Below are 21,251 nucleotides of genomic sequence, written 5' to 3' on the forward strand. Positions count from 1 at the left end.
CTTATGTAGTACTGGTAGAAATTTAAATTATGGTTGCTGTGGAAATTGGCATTAGGTGAAGGAAAGAAGGAAGGAAGGAAGGGAGGAAGGAAGGAAGGAAGGAAGGAAGGAAACTCTGAAGGCAGAATGTAAGTCATGTGATTCACCTGTATAACCACTGGGTATATAGCCAAAGGAACCTAAGTCAACATACAACATAGGTGCTTGTCCATCCATGTTTACTGAGACACTGTTCACAATAGCCACTCTGTCAGAATCAGCCTAGGTACAATAGATAAATGGATGAAGAAAGTGTAAGAAGAATTAAATTGTGTCATTTGCAAAAACAAAAAACCAAAAAACAGATGCAGCTGGAGATCACCGTGTCCAGCAAAGAAGACTCAGAAACACAAATATCACGTTTTTCTCTCATGTGGAACCTAGATTTAAAAGAAAAAACCCCATAAACTAGAAGGAATATTCCGTAGGAAGAAGAAGACTGAGGAATTGTGGGTAAAATAAAATTAAAATACATGTTGTTGCACCTAGCCCATTATTCACCATGAAGAAGAAAAGAGACAACACTTATGATCCCAAAGATTTTAATAATTCACTGCATTAGCAGGTCACATAAGTGGATCAGGGATATAGCCTCTGACAGCCCCAAGCAGGGGCAGAAATAGTGTTTATAGGCATGAAAGTAACAAACATTTGTTGCCACGTTATAGTTACAATTTTCACCAGTCAGAAATCAAAGTCTTCCTTGTTTGTTCCATCATTGTCAACCGACAAACAATGCAAGCCTTTCAGCCCAACCAAACAGATTGATTTCTTTCCTCTGTTGTTAGCAACAGTCATAATGTTTCTAAAGAACTAAAGATGCATAGCGAATATTTCTATGGTTTAGGGAGGAGGTTGGTCAGCCACTGGCAAGGTCTCAGCTCCCCTCAGGCTTGGGAACATGAACTTTATTTCCCCTACAGGTAAAATGGAGTGTCAAGTCAAAATGGCAGTACTCAGGCCAAGGTGCTTTTGCCTGCTCCCATCAATGTATACATGTATGAGAAGGTTGTAATGGAACTCTATTGTGTACAATTAATATGTATTAAAAATAAGTGATTTCTGAAATGGAACTGAGAATGCCCAGAAGCATGTAGCTCATTGTCTTTATGCTCCTGAGCTGAGTAAGCTCAGGAATGTGTGCATGCCTGAAGTGTATTAAGACACAAATATGTGTATCACAAATAAAGTCCCCAAGTCTCCCTTACTCAGGGATGCATTTCTTTCAAGATGGTTCTAGTGTCTCCATACCTTTTGCAGGCAACACATCTTTCTAAGCCATTTTGCCTCCTGGTTGCTGCTTTTTGCCTTAGCTGCAAGCTGCATACTGTTTTCGAGTACCAGTTCTTACCAACTGTGGCCTTCTCCCGTTGTCCTCTGTCTCATGTTTGTTTGCCGAGGACTTGTTCAGTGTTCCTCCTGCTGTGCTTTTGACTGCTCATATTTGACTTTCCATGGTCAAAGTCCTTCCCTCAGATGCAGACTTCCAGGACAAATAGGGGTGTGCCACACTTCTGCAATTGAAGTCAGTGCTTGACGCTGTGTGTGTGTGTGTGTGTGTGTGTGTGTGTGTGTGTGTGTGTGTGTGTGTGTGTGTGTTTCAAGACAGGGTTTCTCTGTAGATTTGGACCCTGTCCTGGAACTCGCTCTGTAGACCAGGCTGACCTGGAACTCACAGAGATCTGCCTGCCTCTGCCTCCTGAGTGCAGGAATAAAAGGCGTGCACCACTACAGGTCCAGCTCAATTCTTGACTCTTATCCTTCATCCTTAGCAATTATTTTCTCCCACATCATTATCCTTGCTGAGGCTCCACACACCCCTATTTAGCTCTCCTTCCTCGCACTTAACTGCCTTTCTTCCTCTATTGATTTCAGGTTCTCGTGCCCTCCCCTCATTAGACTCTTTCATGCTGTCTCCATCATCCTGCTGTGGTACCAGGCATTGCAAAGATGCATTTGTCTCTCTGAATTCAAAGCGTGTATGGCCAGCCCTTTAGAAAGCAACTCAGGGCCCTTGGGGATTGCAGCCCTCACTAACTGAGAGGCCTCCCCCACTGCGTGTGAGGTCTTTCCTCCTCTCTCCCACTGTCCCTCCTTTCCTACCAGCTTCCTTTCCCTTAGGTTTGTCGTCAGTCTTCCCCTCCTACCTTTCCTATTGCTTTAGCACAAGTGGTGCCAGGCTTTATCACAGGAAAAACAAAATTCCTCTTTTCCCAGTAACTACACACTATCGCACTCACATAGATGCATCCCCAGCTACCCTCCCCCCCCCACCCCTTCTCATTACAAGACGTTCTTTGCAGGGGTGTCTTTATCTGAAATTGATGTTACCTCCTTTCATTTACTTCTCTGCTTCCTTTTCACTTGAATTTAAATACAAGTGAGACTCTCCTGTTTAAAATAATGTAGTTCTTATTTGAGGAGACACTCCAGGCCTGAGTCTTTACCTTTTGTTCACAAATGTTTTGCATACTGTTGGGTACTGTCCACTGTTGGTGCTCTTCCCTATCTGTACCCGTCTAGTGTTGCTGTGTCACGCTGCACCATTCGGAGGGTCCTTAGTCTGCTCATCACTGACCATCTTACATCATTACTCACTTTTCAGAAGCCTTTGATGTCATTTTTTTTCACAGTTCCTTAAGATATCTTCTGCCTAGGTTTCTTTTTTCTGGGTTATTTGTATTTTTTAATTTAAATTAGAAACAAGCTTGTTTTACAAGTCAATCCCAGTGTCCTCTTCCTCCCCGGCTTCCCTGCTCCCCACTAACCCCTTATCCCATCCCCTTTATGCTGCGCAGGGAGGGTGAGGCCTTCCATGGGGGAATCTTCAAAGTCTGTGGTATCATTTGGAGCAGGGTCTAGACCCTCCCCCATGTGTCTATATGGAATGGGCTTCCAAAGTCCATCTGTATATTAGGGATAAATACTGATCCAACACCAGAGGCCCCATAGATTGCCCAGGCCTCCTAACTGACACCCACCATGTTCACTCCCAGCTATTGCTCTGGAGTCTATGAGCTCCCCCTTGTTCAGGTCAGCTGTTTCTGTGGGTTTCTCCAGCCTGGTCTTGACCCCTTTGCTCATCACTCCTCCCTCTCTGCAACTGGATTCCAGGGGTTTGGCTCAGTGTTGAACTGGTGGGTGTCTCCTTCTGCTTCCATCAGCTACTGGATGAAGACTCTAAGATGGCATATAAGATAGTCATCAATCTCATTATCAGGGAAGGACTTTTAAGGTAGCCTCTCCACTGTTGCTTAGATTGTTACTTAGGGTCATCCTTGTAGATCTCTGGACATTTCCCTAGTGCCAGATTTCTCTTTATCTATAATGTCTCCCTTTGTTATGGTATCTCTTTTCTTGCTCTCCTCTATTCTTCCCTTGACTCAATCTTCCTGCTGCCTCATGTCCTCCTCTCCCCTTCTCTTCTCCCCTTCTCTTTCTCCTTACTCCATCTCCCCTTTCCCCATGCTCCCAATTTGCTCAGGAGATCTTGTCCCGTTCCCCTTCTTTGGGGGACCATGTATGTCTCTCTTAGGGTCCTCCTTGTTTCCTAGCTTCTCTGGCGGTGTGGATTGTAGGCTACTTACTCCTTTCCTCTAAGTCTAAAATCCATATATGAGTGAGTACATACCATGTTTGTTTTTTTGTTACCTCACTCAGGATGGTTTCTTCTAGTGCCATCCATTTGCTGAAAATTTCAAGATTCCATTGTTTTTTTTTTTTCCACTAAGTAGTACCACATTTTCTTTATCCATTCTTCAGTTGGGGGCATTTAGGTTGCTTTCAGGTTCTGACTATTACAAATAATTCTGCTATGAACATAGCTGAACAAATGTCCTTGTTGTATGAATGTGCATCTTTTGGGTATATGCTTAAGAGTAGAATTGCTGGGCCATGTGGTAGATTGATTCCCATTTTCCTGAGGAATCTCCATACTGACTTCCAAAGTGGCTGTACGAGTTGGCATTCCTACCAGCAATGGAGGAGTGCTCCCCTTTCTCCACATCCTCTCCATCATAAACTGTCACTGGTGTTTTTAATTTTAGTCATTCTGACAGGAGTAAGATGGTATCTCAGAGTTGTTTTGATTTGCATTTCCCTGGTGGCTAAGGATGTTGAGCACTTTCCTAAGTGTCTTTCAGCCATTTTAGATTCCTCTATTGAGAATTCTCTATTTAGTTCTGTAGCCCACTTTTTAATTGGATCCTTTGGTGTTTTGGATTTCTTGAGTTCTTTGTATATTTTGGAGATCAGCCCTCTGTCAGATGTGGGGTTGGTGAATATCTTTTCCCATTCTGTGGGCTGCCGTTTTGTCTTGCTTACTGTGCTCTTTGCCTTACAGAAGCTTCTCAGTTTCAGGAGGTCCCATTTATTAATTGTAGATCTTAGTGTCTGTGCTACTGGTGTTATGTTCAGGAAGCTGTCTCCTGTGCCAATTCGTTCAAGGGTACCTCCCACTTTCTCTTCTAAGAAGTTCAGTGTGGCTGGATTTATGTTGAGGTCTTTGATCCACTTGGATTTAAGTTTTGTGCATTCTGCCTAGGTTTCTATTGCTCTATGTTCTTTTTATCACTGGTCACTTTTTTGGATTTTAAAACATTTTTTTATTATTTTTAGGGCCTCCTTCTGTCCAGCTTTCAACTATTGATGTTTAATATTTAGGTTGTTGTTGTCGTTGGGTTTTTTAAAAATAGATTTCCATTTGCTCTTGGTCTACACACTTTGTGAACTATTCGCTGGAGCTTAGGGACTTGAGATCATCTTTATATTTAGCTTTGAATCCATAGTCTTAGCTTCATGGCTGTTTTCTGAGTTCTGAACAGTGTATAACACTTAGTGGGGATGTATGAACTCCCATGTCCTACAGCTATCTTACAGACCACATGGTCCACACTTGCTTCTTTGCTTTCTCTTTAATCCTATTTATTCCCCCTCTTTTCTCTACGTAATGATACCGCCATCCACTAGGGTATCAGAAGGAGAAGGAACCTTCAGCATCGTAATGAAACTTCCTTCTGAACACCTCTGAATCCGTCCACTCTACTCCATTCTCCACTGCTGCCGTATCCCAGCTCCTGGTCTCAGCGAATTCTTGAAATAGCCCCCCAGGCCTCTGATCTGTGGAAGCTAGGGTGGTCTTTCTAAAATGCATATGTGATCTTGTCATCACGGTTCTTCTCTGTCCCTCCTTCCTCACCCTCCTCTTCTTTCTCCTCCTCTCCGTGTGGTGGTTAAAATAAGAAGGTCACCCTTGAGTTCAGTTATTTGAACTTGGAGCCTCCAGTTGGTGGTGCTCTTTTGGAGAGTTTAGAAGAAGCAGGTCACTGAAGGCAGGCTTGGAGAATTTAAAGACATACCATTCATTTCCTGTTTTCTTTCTCTGCTTCGCCTGTGCGGTGTGGACACAGGAGCTCTCAGCTTCCGGCTCTAGCTGCCAGGCCTCTGTTCTGCCATTACGAACTATCGCTCTATCCCTCTGTAACTGTCTAATAAAGAAGTGAACAGCCAATAGGCAGGAGAAAGGATGGGCAGGGCTGGTAGGCAGAGAGGATAAGTAGGAGGAGAAATCTGGGAAGAGGAGAAGGAACAAGAGTGAACAAGGAGAGGAGGATGCTAGGGGCCAGCCACCCAGTCACCTAACCAGACAAGGAGTAAGAATGAAAGTAAGACTTACAGAGGTAAGAGAAAGGTAAAAGCCCAGAGGCAAAAGGTAGATTGGATGATTTAAAAGCTGGCTAGAAATAAGCCAAGCTAAGGCTGGGCATTTATAAGAGTAAGCCTCCTCAGGTGTGATTTATTTGGCAGCTAGATGCCCCCCCCAAAAAACTAAAGGAACAAAAAAGCTAAATGTGTAAAATACCAACACCACCAATCTTACTTAGTTTTCTCCTCACCCATTCCTTCTCTCTCCTACCTTACTTTCTTCTTCCTTCTTTTTTCTTTTCTACCTCCTTGTCATCCTTCTCTTCTTTTTCCCCTCTAGCTTTCAAGGACATTTAAAGCAAAATTTTAAAGTAATATATATCCATATTTATCATTTAATCATATTTCAGTGCATAATTTGGTGGGATTAAATCTCTCTAATGGCTGTGCACCCACCAGTCACCCATCTGCAAAGTCTTTCATTTTCTCATCTAGTAAGACTGAAATTGTGTAACATTAAACAAGGTCTCTTCATTCTCAGCCACCGGGACTCGCCGGTCTGCTTTCTGTCTATATAAACTTGATTGCTCCACGTATGCCGTGTGGTTGGAATGACATAGTATTTGTTCCTTTGCAGGGTCTATATTTTGGTAGCAGAATGTCATCGTAGTTCATTCCTGTGATAGTATATTTTGGAATATACTATATTTTGTTAAATCTATTCCTCCACTTAAACACATTTGGATTGCTTTCTCTTTATTATGGACATTTCTGATATGTGTACACACATTTGCTTGTGTCTTAGCTGCTAATTAGGTCATATGCCAAGTTTAATTTTCTGAGTTACCATCAAGCTATTTTTTTTCTTAGTAGCTCTACCAGTTTACACTTCCCTGTGGTGCAGAGTTCCAGTTTCTCTGTGCCTTTGCTAGCACTTGTTAATGTTCTGGGTATAAACCTCTTACTAGCATAAACTTTGTAAAGAATAGTTCCTATTCCATTTTAAGGATGGAATTGATATTTTAGCTGCATTGCCATTTTAGTCTTCGCATGGTGTTCTTTGTAGTACAAAGGATTTAAGCTTGGATAGAGTTGAGTTTGTTTAATTTCTTTTGTTGTTTCGGGTGCCAACCTAAGAAGTTATTGCAAAATCCAATATCACAGAGCCAGTGAAATGACATAGTGGCTGAGGACATTTGCTGTCAAGTCTAATGACCTGGGTTCAGTTCTTGGAACACATATGGTAGAAGGAGAGCAGGTTGTCCTCTGACCTCCACATACTTTACCCAATAAAATAAATATATAAAACCAAAAGAAAGTCAAAGGCTGTGAAGTCTTCCCTGTGTTTTCATTAAAGAGTTTTAAAGTTTCAGCTCTTATATTTAGGCAATCCATGTGAGTTCCTTTTTATATGTGGCATTGATTGTTTACTTCATGTTTGTGCGTGTGGATGTCTACCTTTCTTACAATCATTTGTTGTTTCCATTGCTGTCATTTTGAATTAAAAATCGAAATCAGAAATATGATTTCAAATATGTCATTCTTTTAAAATATTGTTTTGGCCATTTGAGATCCCTTAACCTGTCACACATAAATTTTAGGTTAGAAGTCTGTCATTTCTCAACAGAAAATTTTACAGTCGGGTTTGGTGCATAGGTCTGCAATACCAGCACTTGGGAGGCTGCCACAGAAATATCTGGAGACTTTGTGGCCAATCTGGGCTATACAGTGAGAACATCTCAAAAACAAATCAAAATAAACTAAGAACTTTTCAGTGGGAGGCTGTTTCCCTTGAAGTCTAAACTCCTCACCATATTTTATCAGGTCTTTGAAGTATAGCACCTATTTATCTCTTCACCTTCATCACTGGACTCTAATCCGTTTTTGCCCCACTCCTCAATCTAGCAGACTGTTTGTTTGTTTGTTTTTTCCTTCTAGTAGCCATGAAATGTCTCAGGTTTCTGTGTGCGATCTCCTCTCCGCCTGGAGCAGTTCTCACACAGCCATGTCTCCTCCTTTAGATCACGCGTCTTCCAAGTGGCTAGAGCTGTGATTCACAGCACTGTCTCTGACTTGCTTGATGCTCTCGCAAGTCTGTGCCTGAGGTTTTGTCTGGACTCATTCATCTACAATCACTTGCTGATTTAAATGTATCTTTGAAGGCACACTTCCTCCAGTGTGGGAGGAGTCAACAGCACTGAATACCGATGCACCTGAATACATTTTCTGCCTTCTCATTACTCCGTTTGCCTACATTAGCAATGAAATCTGCAGAAACTGCTCAATGAAGGCTTAAGGCAGAGGACCCACTTAGTCATCAAAGGGTCTTCGCCCCTCACAGCTGCCTGCCACCACCCTCAGGTGGTCCTAGAAAACCACTCTACTGTGCCTCCCAGAAAGTTCTGGGCCTGATCACACAGATACAGATGACCGGAAGTGGAACTAGCCAGCTTGTTGCTTAGCAACAAATGAGGCAGGGACGCTAGAGCTCCCAGCTCAGAGAGCCCAGGTGGAGAGAGCTTTCCAGCTCTGGCCAGTTCTGTCCCTGGGTCTGGTGTCCCGCAGCAGCGATCCAGGCCCCCCGCCGTGCGCGGCTCGCAAGTCCTGGCAGCCATGAGCAGCGAGCAGGTGAGAACGGGGACGCTAACTAGGGTCGCGGGTCTCGGGGGTCCAAGCGCGCAGGAGGCAGGAGTAGTGAAGACTGTGGCTCTCGGGGACCCACCCTAAACTCCTGTGCCACCCCGAGTGTTGAGCATTTCCCTCCTGTTCCCTTCCCATCCACTGTATCTCACCGTCACCTTTAACTATGAAACAGGACTCTCTGGGACGCACCAGCTGCGGGAACAGCTCGACAGCGACCCCAGCTGCTCTCCTGGAGTAGTACTTGGGTAGCCTGAGGCTGGGCGGGATCTCAATGTGGGCGTGCACTTCTTAGAAGGGTGACTTTCTGCAAGCCACTTAGACTTTTCCTTTCTGAGGAGAGACGCCCTATTTACTATACCCCTCCCACCCCAAGCTGGCTGGGGGTTCGTTATTTAGGTCAGGTTGGCCTTGAATTTGCAGCCTCTGCCAGCCTAGCGCTGAGATTTCAGGCCACCCAGGGCTCTCACTTAGTCCTGTGGTGTGTAATAAAAGATGCATGCCACAATAGCTTGTAAAAATAAATAGTTGTGAAAATAAAGATCTTTCTTTGTTGACCTTAAGAGTAACTACAGCATAGAGCCATGGTCGATGGTCTTGATGCCAGCACACCACAGGAAGGCTACAGTGCAGACGTTTTTCTGGGTTGCTGGAGAAAAATTCCAGCTCTCTAAACCATGACAAATGAGAAAAGGACTCTGTAAGCAACCCAAATAAAAAGAAGTTGATTTTCCATCTGAAAATTTTACTCAGCTTTTTTTTTTCATCACATCATACTGCTTTCTTTTGTGAGTTGAGTTTGTTGTGAAATTATTTAAAAGTGGCTTAGGGGTTGAGGAGATGGCTCAGTGCTTAAGAGCTTCATGTGAATGCCATGAAGACATAAACTCAAATCCCCAGCACCTACTTCAAGGCCCAGTGTTACTGAGCTTGCCTGTGTGAGGAGCAGAGAGGAGAGGATTGCTGGGACTTTCCATCCATCAACTTAGTTTCTGCTTCAGTGATAGACCCTGCCTCAAAGTAGGAAGTCAGAGAGCAATTGGTTGGCTTCTGTGTGGAGGCAGGGTACTCCCATATACACCTGGATACCAAACATACACACACACACACACACACACACACACACACACACAGAGAGAGAGAGAGAGAGAGAGAGAGAGAGAGAGAGAGAGAGAGAGAGAGAGAGAGAGAGAGAGAGAGAGAGAGAGAGAGAGAGAGAGAGAGAGAGAGAGAGAGAGAGAGAGAGAGAGAGAGAGAGAGAGAGCACTTTTTAGACCCTTACAGTGTCAGTCAGGTTTTTTGTGAGTGTGTGACAAAATAGATCAAGGCAGCTCAAGGGAGGAGAAGGTTTATTTTGGCTCATGGTTTTTAGGTTCTTTGGCTCTGGGCATTCCTAGGTGCTGAACCAAAGCATTACACCAAGGAGGGCATGGGAGAGCAAAGATGCTTACCTCACGGCAGCCTGAAGGCCAAGATCACTGAGGAAGAGTCTAGAGAAAGAACAGAACGTGGAAGGCATGCACCCAATAGCTCATGTCCTTCAGCCAGGCCCTACCTCTCAACAGCCCATTCTGTCATAAACTTACATTAGATAAAAATAGCATCCTCATGGCCTGATAGCTTCCTAAGTGCATTAGTTGGTCCCATCCCTCAATGTGGTGAGCCATTTGGAAAGAAATGTCATATCTATATATAGCATCTATAGTTCTAGATTATATAGGTTATAGATTAATAGCAATATCAAGTCTCTAACTTATTAAGCAAATAAGTAATAGTTACCTAAATGCTCAAGAAAATTTTATTTCAGTAGTTTTGAAATTCATATAATAAATTGAGGATGAAGAAGCAGGTACCATGATTCATACATCAACATATCCTCCCAAATTTCATGTACATGTAACAACAAAGGAAACATCATAACATACATGCAAGCATCACTAGACCTCAATAGCATTGTGCCCAAACTTCTTAACAAAATCATGAATCATTGCCATCTATAATTTAGTAGCTCATTTGTTTGATGCCCAAGTCAGTCTTTGGCCCAATCATGGAACCATACATATTCTATACTGTCAAATCTAAAATACTTCTTTTATTCAATATACAGTGGTTTTTCTAGAGAGCTATATTCCATAATTCCTTCTACCTATCCAGCTAGAGCTATGAGGCAGCCACTAAGCAATCACTGGAAGTTGTTTGCTCCCTCTTTCTAAAAAGTGGACTGGAACCAACACCTTTGTCTCTTCACACCCTCCAGAAGGGCCAGTTCCACTGAAGAAGTCTTGGCATCACCAAGAATGGGCATTGTTGACCCATCTAGATTCTTGCCATTGTCTCAAGCAGCAGATGGCTCTCTCCTACTGTTTTGGTTGATTTTATAATTTTTAAAGTCATCTTGATGCTTTTGTCTATGCTAATTTAGAGTACAGTTTTCCTTTTGAACAGATGAAAGTTTTATACTTTAATCTAAAACAAATAGAATGGATTAAATTTTCGGAAATTCCATTTTAACATGACATTTACTTATGTATTCACTCCATTTGAAGAAGTGAGCAGGTGGCAGAATTTTATTTACTGAGGAGGCTTTAACATATTCATCTCATTAGTGGAAGGTTGAAAGGGACATGGCATGTTTCAGAGATAGCTGTCTGGGTTTTTCTCTTAAGTTAGGTATTTAAAGAAAAATATGGGTCTTTTGCAGTTGCTCCTTTCATTTTTAAAACTAGTTTTTAAAAAAAAGCTCCAGACACTTGGAGATTCTGTTGAAGAATTTTCTGGAGTTCAAATGTGTCGATGCACACAGGAAAGTCCTCGAGAACTAATGGTTGCTTGAGGGCAGAGGGAGGAAACTATTGTAGCCTTGTGGCACTCAGCACTTTCTAAAGTTACAGTATCAAGTGATTGTCATTTGTTTGCTGTGGTCATCCTGTTTGCCATCTTGTTTTAAAGATTATTTTTATTTTTATGTGTATAAAAGTTTTGCCTGTGTGTGCAGTGCCCTCAGAGGCTGAAAAGAGGGCATTAGAACCCCTGGAATTAGAATTATAGACAGCTAGGCACTGCCATGTGGGTGCTGGGAACTGAGCCCAGGCCCTCTGTAAAGGCAACAAGTTCTTAACCTTAAGTTTTCTCTCCAGCCCCTCATCATATCATCTTATTAACAAAAGGAAGCTGTGAAAAAGTTTACTGTGAGACCAATCCCATAATGACAACTTTATCAACCATAGCTCTAACATGTGACACTCAGTTTTGAACTAACATGTTAAAATTTATTTTTGAAACAAAGTTTTACTCTGTGTTTGAGATTGACTTTGAACTGGTATATAATCTTCCTGTCTCAGCTTCCCAAGCACTGGGATACAGGTGCATGACAAAATGTCCAACAACCCTATTAAATTTTGAGAAGTTATTGTCAACTTAGCAGAAAAAAATTATTGTCAGTTTAACAGAAACCTTTGATTGCCGTGGCTAATGCTTGGGTTGTACAACAGGTTTTACAATATCTCTTTTAAAAGATGAGTCGATGAAAACCACTAAAGAAAAATCTGGATGCAAAGCTAGACTTGACTGCTCTAGGAAGAACTAGACTGTTCAGCAGTTTTATTGTGGAATATAAACTTATATTAAGAGTTCCAGAAGACACCTTTTGCAGAGGTATGGGTGGGGTTCAGGGAGCACACATGAGTGTGAGACTAACTTTAGTGTAGAGTGGTGGTACTCAACCTGTAGGTTGTGACCCCTTTGGACATCAAATGACCCTTTTACAGGGGCTACATATCAGATACCCTGCATATTGGATATTTGCATTACGATTCATAGCAGTAGCAAAATTCAGTTAAGTAGAAGTGAAATAATTTTTTACTTGGTGTCACCACAAGGTAAGGAACTGTGTTAAAGGTTGAGAACTACTGTTTATCCCCACAGAAGAATAGTACTTGGGCATAAATATTCCAATTCCCTTGTCTCCTGTGGTCAGTATGTTGGGATGCAATGAGAACACTGATTATTCCAGATCAGATGTTAGAGGATAGCGTCCACACATACAATCTATCCTCTCCATCACAGAGCAGGAAAAAGGTAGAGACTCAACCTGGGGCAAACAGCATAACCGTCACAGAAATTGTTGAAAATAGATGAAGCCTTCATAGAAGTTAAGATAAGTAGGTTCATTTTCCTGTTCACAAATCTTTGGGGGCGGGGGGAGGCGGGATACAGCTCACTGGTAGAGTGTTTGCCTAGTATGTGTGAGACCCCAGATTCAAATCTTCTTTAGTGATGCCTTATAGCTTAATTAAAATATCTTACACTTCTTTTTATGCCACATTTATTTCTGAGCACACAATGGAAGCCAAAGGACAACTTACAGAAGTTGTCTGTTCTTTCTTTCCATTGTGTGGGTCCAGGCTATTGAACTCGGGTCACTGGGTTTGGTGGCAAGTGCCTTAACTGCAAGGCCATCTGCCCTGGTTAAGTGGTTTTTATTTTATTCAATTAATTCATTTTTGTCAACATGACATAAACTGGAGCTACCTGAGAAAGAGGTAAACTTGGTTGAGAAAATGTCCCTATCAGAATGGCCTGTAGACAAGTCTATGTCGGCATTTCTTTGGTTGGTGATTGGTGTGGTAGTGCCGAACCCACTGTAGGTGGTGCCGTACCCGGACAGGTGGTCCTGGAGTATATAAGAAGGAGTGCTGAATAAGTCTTGAGGTACAAGCCAGTAAGTGGTGTTCCTCCATGGTCTCTGCTTCAGTTCCTGCCTTGGTTTCACCTGGTGATGGAGAAGCCAAATAAGGTTTTCATCACCAAGTGACTTTGGTCATGGTCTTTGTAACAGCAATAGAAACCCTGAGATACCATCTTACCAGCCCTAAAGTTGTTCCTTAATTTCAAATTTGGACTGTTTACTACTAGTATCTATCTGTGTGTGTGTGTGTGTGTGTGTGTGTGAGTGTGTGAACTTTGTATCCTGCAACACTCTGAATGAACTAAATAGTTCTAATAGTTTCTTGGTGTATTATAAGATTTCTATATATAAGATCATGCCATGAGTGAATCATGTTTTAGGATATTTTGGATATGTGCTTGACTGTATTAAAAATGTAAAATTTGGCTGAGTAAATTAAATTTAGCAATAACGAGTAAATAAATTTTCTGTACACAGGATAAACTATCTGGCAAAGAAAAATCCAAGGCACCAGTGAGATTCCTACCACAGCTGTCTATGGTAATTTGTTAATATATCGTATATTATGATAGCCTTGCTCACTATTGTCTGATTTAAAATTCTAGGTTCTAGCTGATGGAAGAATTCTGTGTGATACATATCCCAGGAAACCCCCTTTCTTAATGAAGTCACTGAATTCATAATTTCTAGCATGGATGGATTATTTTAGCAAGCTGAGCTAAGAATTCCCAAGTGACCTGGGTGGTTACAGCTTTGTGTCTGGCTCTGTGATCTTTGGGAGTCACCTGGAACCACCATTAAAAGTTTAAACCTGAGAGGATTTGGTAATATCTGAGGAGATGGCTCTCCCAAGGCTGAACAGCTATACTACAAGAGATTTTTGTAGATATTGGCTTTTGTTTTATTTATTTTCACTATAAATTATCATTGTCTATTGAAAAGGTAGCTAACAGGCATTGTTAGTGGATAAAGTATTGGAAAAGTTAGATTCCACTGCAGTAAAACTTACCATGTATTAATTATGTTGTATTTAGTGGCACTGAGTTATATTCTTATGACACCTAGGACTAGATGGTCTTCATGCCTGTGGGTGCAAGGGTGAGTGATGGAGGACATCTTAGTAGCTTTTGACCATCTGCTATATCTATGCAGTATAGGCCATATTGACCAACTGTGTCTATGCAGTATAGTTTGTATTGACCAACTGCTATGTCTATGTAGTGCAAGTCATATTGCTCATCTCTATGTCTATGCAGTATAAGTGATATTGACCATCTCTGTGTCTATGCAGTAGGTCATATTGACCATCTCTATGTCTATGCCGTACTGACCATATTGACCAACTGCTATGTCTATGCAGTGAAGGTCATATGAAAAACTTGGAAGTGAGATAATTTGAAGACTGTGGATGAGAGCTTTGAAAATTAAGCTAAAGTTTTGTTCTTCCTTTACTGAGAGTTTGTTAATGTTTCTGAACAGTGCAGTGAGCAGATTCTCAGGAATGCTGAGGTGGCCCTCTGTTACAGCTCTGCCTGTAAATCTTTTCCTGTCTGCCTTGTTTAAAAATGCTGTCAGCCAGACCTATAACCCTTAATGAAATAGAAGCAGTCATCAAAAGTATTCCATCCAAAAAAAGCCCAGGCCCAGATGGCTTCAGTGCAGAATTCTATCAGAAATTCAAAGAAGAGGTAGTTCCAATACTTCTCAAAGTGTTCCACACAATAGAAGCAGGAGGTTCACTGCCAAACTCTTTTTATGAGGCTACAATTACCTTGGTACCCAAGCCACGCAAAGACACAACTAAGAAAGAGAACTACAAAGAAACCTCATGAACATCGATGCATAAATATGCAATAAAATACTAGCAAATCGGATCCAAGAACACATCAGAAAAATCACCCACCATGATCAAGCAGGCTTCATCCAAGGGATGTAGGGATGGTTCAACATATGAAAATCTATCAATGTAATCTACCATATAAACAAACTACAAAGGAAAAACCGCATGATCATCTCACTTGATGCAGAAAAAGCCTTTGACAAAATCTAACACCCCTTTATGATAAAGGTCCTGGAGATATCAGGGATAACAGGAACATACCTGAACATAATGAAAGCAATATACAGTAAGTAAACAGTTAACATCAAACTAAATGGAGAGAAACTCAATGCAGTTCCTCTAAAATCAGGAACAAGACAAGGCTGTCCACTTTCTCCATATCTCTTCAGTATTGTACTTGAAGTCCTAGCTAGAGCAATAAGACAACAAAAGGAGATCAAGGGGATACAAATTGGAAAGAAAGAAGTCAAACTTTCTCTATTTGCAGATGATATGATAGTTTACATAAGTGACCCAAAAAACTCCATAAGGGAACTCCTACAGCTGATAAACATCTTCAGAAAAGTGGCAGGATACATGGTTAACTCAAAAAATCAGTAGCCCTATTATATACAGATAATCAATGGGCTGAGAAAAAAATCAGAGAAACATCACCCTTTACAATAGCCATAAATAGCATCAAATATCTGGGGATAACGTTAACCAAAGAAGTGAAAGATTTGTATATCAAGAACTTTGAGTCTCTAGAGAAAGAAATCAAAGAAGACACCAGAAAATGGAAAGATCTCCCATGCTCTTGGATTGGTAGGATCAACATAATAAAAATGGCAAACTTGTGAGGTAACCCAGTCACAAAAAGAGAAACATGGCATGTACTCTCTCATATATGGATTTTAGACATAGATCTGGGGAGTGCCAGCCTACAATCCCATGGCCAGAGAGTCTGGGAAACATAAACTTCATTTAGTGGCTGATCGAAGAAGAGGCAGACTCCCTCGGTTAAGTACTGAGCTGAACTCAAGAAAGCCAGTAACAGAGAGGGAGGACTGATGACCAAAGGGATTAAGACTGGGCTGGTTTAACCCCCAGAAACAGCTGACCTGACAAAGGTTAACTCTTGAATCCCAGGCATCAGCCTGGGAATCCAGCATGGGACTGATCAAGACCCCCTGAATGTGAATGTCACTGAGGAGGCCTAGGTAATCTATTGAGCCTTGGGCAGCAGATCAGTACCCATCCCGAGTATACACACGGACTTTGGACTCCCACCCAACAATGTAAGGTGAACTCTCACCCTGAACTCTTGGGGAAGGGTCTAGGCCCTACCCTATATGAAATGACAGACTATGGACACCCCCATGGAGGGCCTCACCCTCCCTGGAGAAATGAGGGGATAATGGGGGGGTTGGGGGGAGGGCATGGGAGGAGGGGAGGGAAAGGGAGAGGGACCTGGAACTGACTTGTGAAGCAACCTTGTTTCTTATCTAAATTTGTTGGGGAAGTCTTATGCTAATAAAGCACTGTCTGGCCAATAGGAATCTAGATAGGTGGGGCTAGGAATCCAGAAGGATTCTGGGTAGGAGAAACACAGGAGAGTCAACATGTGACGCCATGGGAGTAGGACGCCGGGAACTATTCTACGGTAAGAAACATACTTAGATTAACAATTATGGGGTAATTACTTAAGGCAGAGCTAGCCAGTAAGAGACGAACAAGGCCAACAGCTTCATAATTAATATAGCCTCCTGTGTGTTTATTTGGGACTCATGCGGATCTAGAACCAGGCTGGTGCGGCAGAGCCCAGGCGATTGGCGGGGGATATACCAAATCGGCAAGCAAGGAAAAAGCTTCTCTTAACATAAATTTAAACTGAAAAATAAAAAAAAAATGGCAAACTTGCCAAAAACAATCTAAAGATTCAATGCAATCCCTATCAAAATACTGGCACAATTCTTCACAGACCTTGAAAGAACAATACTCAACTTTATATGGGAAAACAAAAGACCCAGGATAGCCAAAACAACCCTGGACAATAAAGGAACTTTCGGAGGCATCACCACCCCTGACTTCAAGCTCTATTATAGAGCTATAGTCCTGAAAACAGCTTGGTATTGACACAAAAATAGACAGGTAGACCAATGGAATTGAATTGAAAGCCCCGATTTTAACCCACACACCTATGAACACTTGATTTTTGACAAAGAAGCTAAAATTATACAATGGAAAAAAGAAAGCATCTTCAACAAATGGTGCTGGCAAAACTGGATATTGACATGCAGAAGACTGCAGATAGATCCATGTCTATCGCCATGCACAAAACTTAAGTCCAAATGGATCAAAGACCTCTACATAAATCCGGCCACACTGAAACTCATAGAAGAGAAAGTGGGAGATACTCTTCAATAAATTGGTACAGGAGACCACTTCCTGAACATAACGCCAGTAGCACAGACACTGACATTGACAATTAACAAATGGGACTTCCTGAAACTAAGAAGCTTCTTTAGGCAAAGGACACAGTCAACAAGACAAAAAGGTAGCCTACACAATGGGAAAAGATATTCACTAACCCTATATCTGACAGAGGGCTGATCTCTAAAATTTACAAAGAACTCAAGAAGCAAGTCTCCAAAACATCAAAGGATCCAATTAAAAAGTGGGGTACAGAATTAAATAGAGAATTCTCAATAGTGGAGTCTAAAATGGCTGAGAGACACTTGAGAAAGTGTTCAACATCCTTAGCCATCAGGGAAATGCAAATCAAAACAACTCTGAGATACCATCTCACCCATGTCAGAATGGATAAAATCAAAAGCACCAATGACAATTTATGCTGGAGAGGTTGTGGAGAGAAGGGAACACTCCTCCACTGCTGTGGGAGTCACTTTGGAAATCAGTATGGAGATTCCTCAGAAAAGTGGGAATCAGTCTACCACAAGACCCAGCAATTCCACTCTTAGGCATATATCCAAAAGATGCAAATTCATACAACAAGGACATCTGTTCCACTATGTTCATAGCAGCATTATTTGTAATAGGCAGAACCTGGAAGTGACCTAGATGCCCCTCAACTGAAGAGTGGATAGAGAAAATGTGGTACATTTACACAATGGAGATCTATTCAGCAGAAAAAAAAAACCAATGGAATCTTGAAATTTACAGGCAAATGGATGACACTAGAAGAAACCATCCTGAGTGGTGGTATGTACTCACTCATATATGGATTTTAGACATGGATCAGGGTAGTAGCCAGTCTGCAATTCCCCTAACAGAGAATCTGGGAAACAGGAAAGAACCTAGGAGAGATATGCATGGTACCACAGAGAAGAGGAATGAGAACCTTCATCCAGTGACTGTTGGAAGCAGAGCTAAACACTGAACTGAACCCATGGAACCCAGTGAGAGAGAGAGAGAGAGGAGTGATGAGCAAATGGGTAAAGAATGGGCTGGCGAAACCAGCAGAAACAGCTGACCCGAACAAGGGGGAGCTCTTGGACCCCAGACCGACAGCTGGGAGGCCAGCATGGGACTGATTCAGACCCCCTGAATGTGACAGTCAATGAAGAGGCCTGGACAACCTATGGGGCCCTGGGAAGTAGGTCAGTATTTATCCCTGGCATACAAATGGACTTCATGTGTCCATAACACAAAGAGGGATGCTCTTTCAGCCTGAACTCTTGGGGAGGACCTGGACCCTGTCCTGAGCGAAATGACAAATTCTGGATATCCTTTATGTGGAAGGGAGTGGGGATAGGGTGGGAGGCTGGGGGGGATGGTGGGGGGTGCGGGAGCAGGGAGGGAGAGGGAGCTGGGACATGTGAAGCAAGCTCTTTTCTAAAAAAATGTAATAAAAATAATGAAAAAATTACTGTCAGCTCTGCCCTATTGCTGGCCCTAGTCTCTTCATATGTATTGTGTTTACTGTTTCTAGAAACATGTACGAAATAATATGTTGTGTGTCCTTGTATGGTCAGTGGGGTAGAGAATCATTTGTCATCCAAAGTGACATACTATTGATAGAGAGAAGGGCTACTACTTTCTCACGGGCAGGAGGTATAAACTGGAACTGAGGCCTGTAAATTGTCACTAGGGTCACCATAAGAGGAACCACAGTAAGTTTCTGTTGCTAGCCAGAGCCTAAAGTCTGTGTCCTCCATGATATAACAGTACCCACCTATGCAGTCTCATTTTCCCTCCCTGTCACTCTTTTTCTTAGGTTCCCACTGAAATATAACTTTTCAGTCTCTTATTCTCATTCCTAGATGAATATCTAGCACATCACCATCTCTTCACTGTTTTTCTCCATTGTCTCATTACTTCTTGATATTATTTGATACATCCATTCTGAAATAATTGTCTATACTTCCGCGAGAACGTATGCATCATGAAGGGAGGGTCAGACTGTCTATAACCATAGACCCACTGCCTTAAGTAGAGCTCTAGAGCCCAGCACACAGTAGGGACTCAGTAGTTCCTTGTTTAAAAGAAATGGCTTGCCTTTGGCTTGAGTTACCCAAGGTACCAGGCCTCCCACTCCAATGTCCTCTCTCAAGCTTGCTTTTCTTCTTTGGCCTCTAATTCCTGATGCCTTCCTGCCCTTAGTAAAAGCATTGCTTTCCCTCTCTGTGGAGAGCCAATTGTGTTTCAGGGTTTGGCTTTCATCAGTTTTCCTTTTAAAACTTTCCTTGACTGTTCTTCTGAATAATCTGTCCTGGACAGAAGAAGTTAGATTTTATATGTGAAATAGGAAAGATGCCATTCATTATCCATATAAAAGGCATGAAAGTGGTACAATGGTATTTATCTCAAAAATATGCTACTTTATATAAACTTAGTGGAGTATGCCAAATATAATAACATAAACTATGATCTTATAAATTTGAGGAGTTACAGTGAGATAATTTGTATCCTCTGTTTTGAATTAGCTTCAAAATCCAGCATATATTTTATTTGTAGGTATATTTAAATTCTTGGCAGTCACATTTCAAGCGATTCATAGCCACAGAGGACTAATGGTGCCACTTGGCAGTGAAAATGTAAAAAGTAAGCTAGAAAATGGAACAACCGCCCTCCATAGGTTTGAAGGAGAGTGCTCAAGAAACACTCTTTCAAGACCCATTGCTTCCACAAAGCTCAGACTGGAACTTCTCTTGAGATGGTGTGGCTGTGGCTGTGGCTCTCCAGATGTGGAGGCATTTGCTAGATGGTACAGGCCTGCAGGAGCATGGATACCACTCGCTGGTGTAGGCAGATTTTTCTGTCCCAGCCACCAGTTCCCAATTCATGACACAGAGTCATATTATTAATTATGAAAGCTTGCCAATATCTTAGGCTTGTTCCTAACTAGCTCTTATAATTTAAATTAACCTATGTCTTTTAATGTACATTCTGCCACGCGTCTTATACCTCTATCCCATTTTGTGGGTCCAACTCATTTCATGTCTGGCTGACTTCTCCTGGCGTCTCCACCCTCCTTCTTCCCAGTGTTCTCTCTGTCCAGAAAATCCTAGCTATTGTCCAGTTAGCTTTTTACCAAACCAATCACAGTGTCATATAGTAAATACACAGTGACACAGTGGAAAGGAGTATTTCACAACATCCTGGGATGCTGACATCTTAAAATGAAACCCCTTTCCCTGGCACTTAGTGGAAAGCCACCATGGAGGGCCAGTGAAATGTGCTAGAGGGTGTCTGCACTGGGTCAGCCACACACAAGTGGGGAGGGTACCTACCGACCAGGGTGCTAACTGCTGGCAGTCACACCAGGAGAGTATGAAAAAACAAACAAACAAAAAACCGCCTGGACCAGGAAGAAAGATCCTATCTTAAAGGTCTCTTTAGCATCTTCCAAGAGTGTACTGGCTGGCAATAGAGAAACATTGAGGGTAATGTTGAGTATCCAGTGGGAACAGAGTCAGTTTGCAGCCGAGAGCCAGAACATTGACAGCTGGCCCAACACACAGCTGATATCTATTTTATACATCCAGACATTCTGTCCCTAACCCCAGCAGTGCGGCCCCCTAACTGGTAATGTTTCTCCCATGGTATCATTGCTGCCGGGTGTTTCCCTTAAGGAAATTGCAGAAAAGCACAGCTGTTACTTATGGCCATTGGATGCATCAACCCAAACATGCTGTAGCTTCAGGAAGGACTGATTCCAATACATCAGTGAGGAAAATAAGGTATCTTAGTAATAGATGTAAAGCTGAGTAAGCCACACACACTAAGGTTAGATTAAATTCTGAGCAGAGGTGATGTAGGGAAGATTTTATCTGATTTTTAAGGCTTTTGATGTCTTGCTGCTGCACATTGTTTCTGTTTGTTTCCCTGCACTACAGAAGGCAATGTTAAGACAAACAGGGCTGGTCTGAGCTTGTTGTGTAGACCCAGCCAGTCTTGAAT

The 21,251-nt window shown here is 42.1% G+C and overlaps 1 protein-coding gene across 3 annotated transcripts in view; it reads left to right on the forward strand.

The window, feature by feature from the left end:
* The window catches only part of Dnah7 (dynein axonemal heavy chain 7), a 275,393-nt gene that overhangs the window by 29,739 nt on the left and 224,403 nt on the right, over nt 1-21,251 (forward strand). Inside the window, exons 1-2 of one of the 3 annotated variants that reach the window (XM_040753633.1) lie at nt 8,159-8,310; nt 13,487-13,549. The exons of 1 other annotated variant lie outside the window; for it this stretch is intronic. In XM_040753633.1, the coding sequence (XP_040609567.1) occupies nt 8,296-8,310; nt 13,487-13,549 (78 nt within the window). In that variant the 5' untranslated portion in view covers nt 8,159-8,295. Of the gene's footprint in view, nt 1-8,158; nt 8,311-13,486; nt 13,550-21,251 lie in introns of those variants that run through there. One more of the 3 variants, XM_040753634.1, reaches the window with a different exon arrangement.

The sequence above is a fragment of the Mesocricetus auratus genome, unplaced genomic scaffold, assembly GCF_017639785.1.
Source record: "Mesocricetus auratus isolate SY011 unplaced genomic scaffold, BCM_Maur_2.0 Super-Scaffold_100010, whole genome shotgun sequence".
Lineage (NCBI taxonomy): Eukaryota > Metazoa > Chordata > Mammalia > Rodentia > Cricetidae > Mesocricetus > Mesocricetus auratus.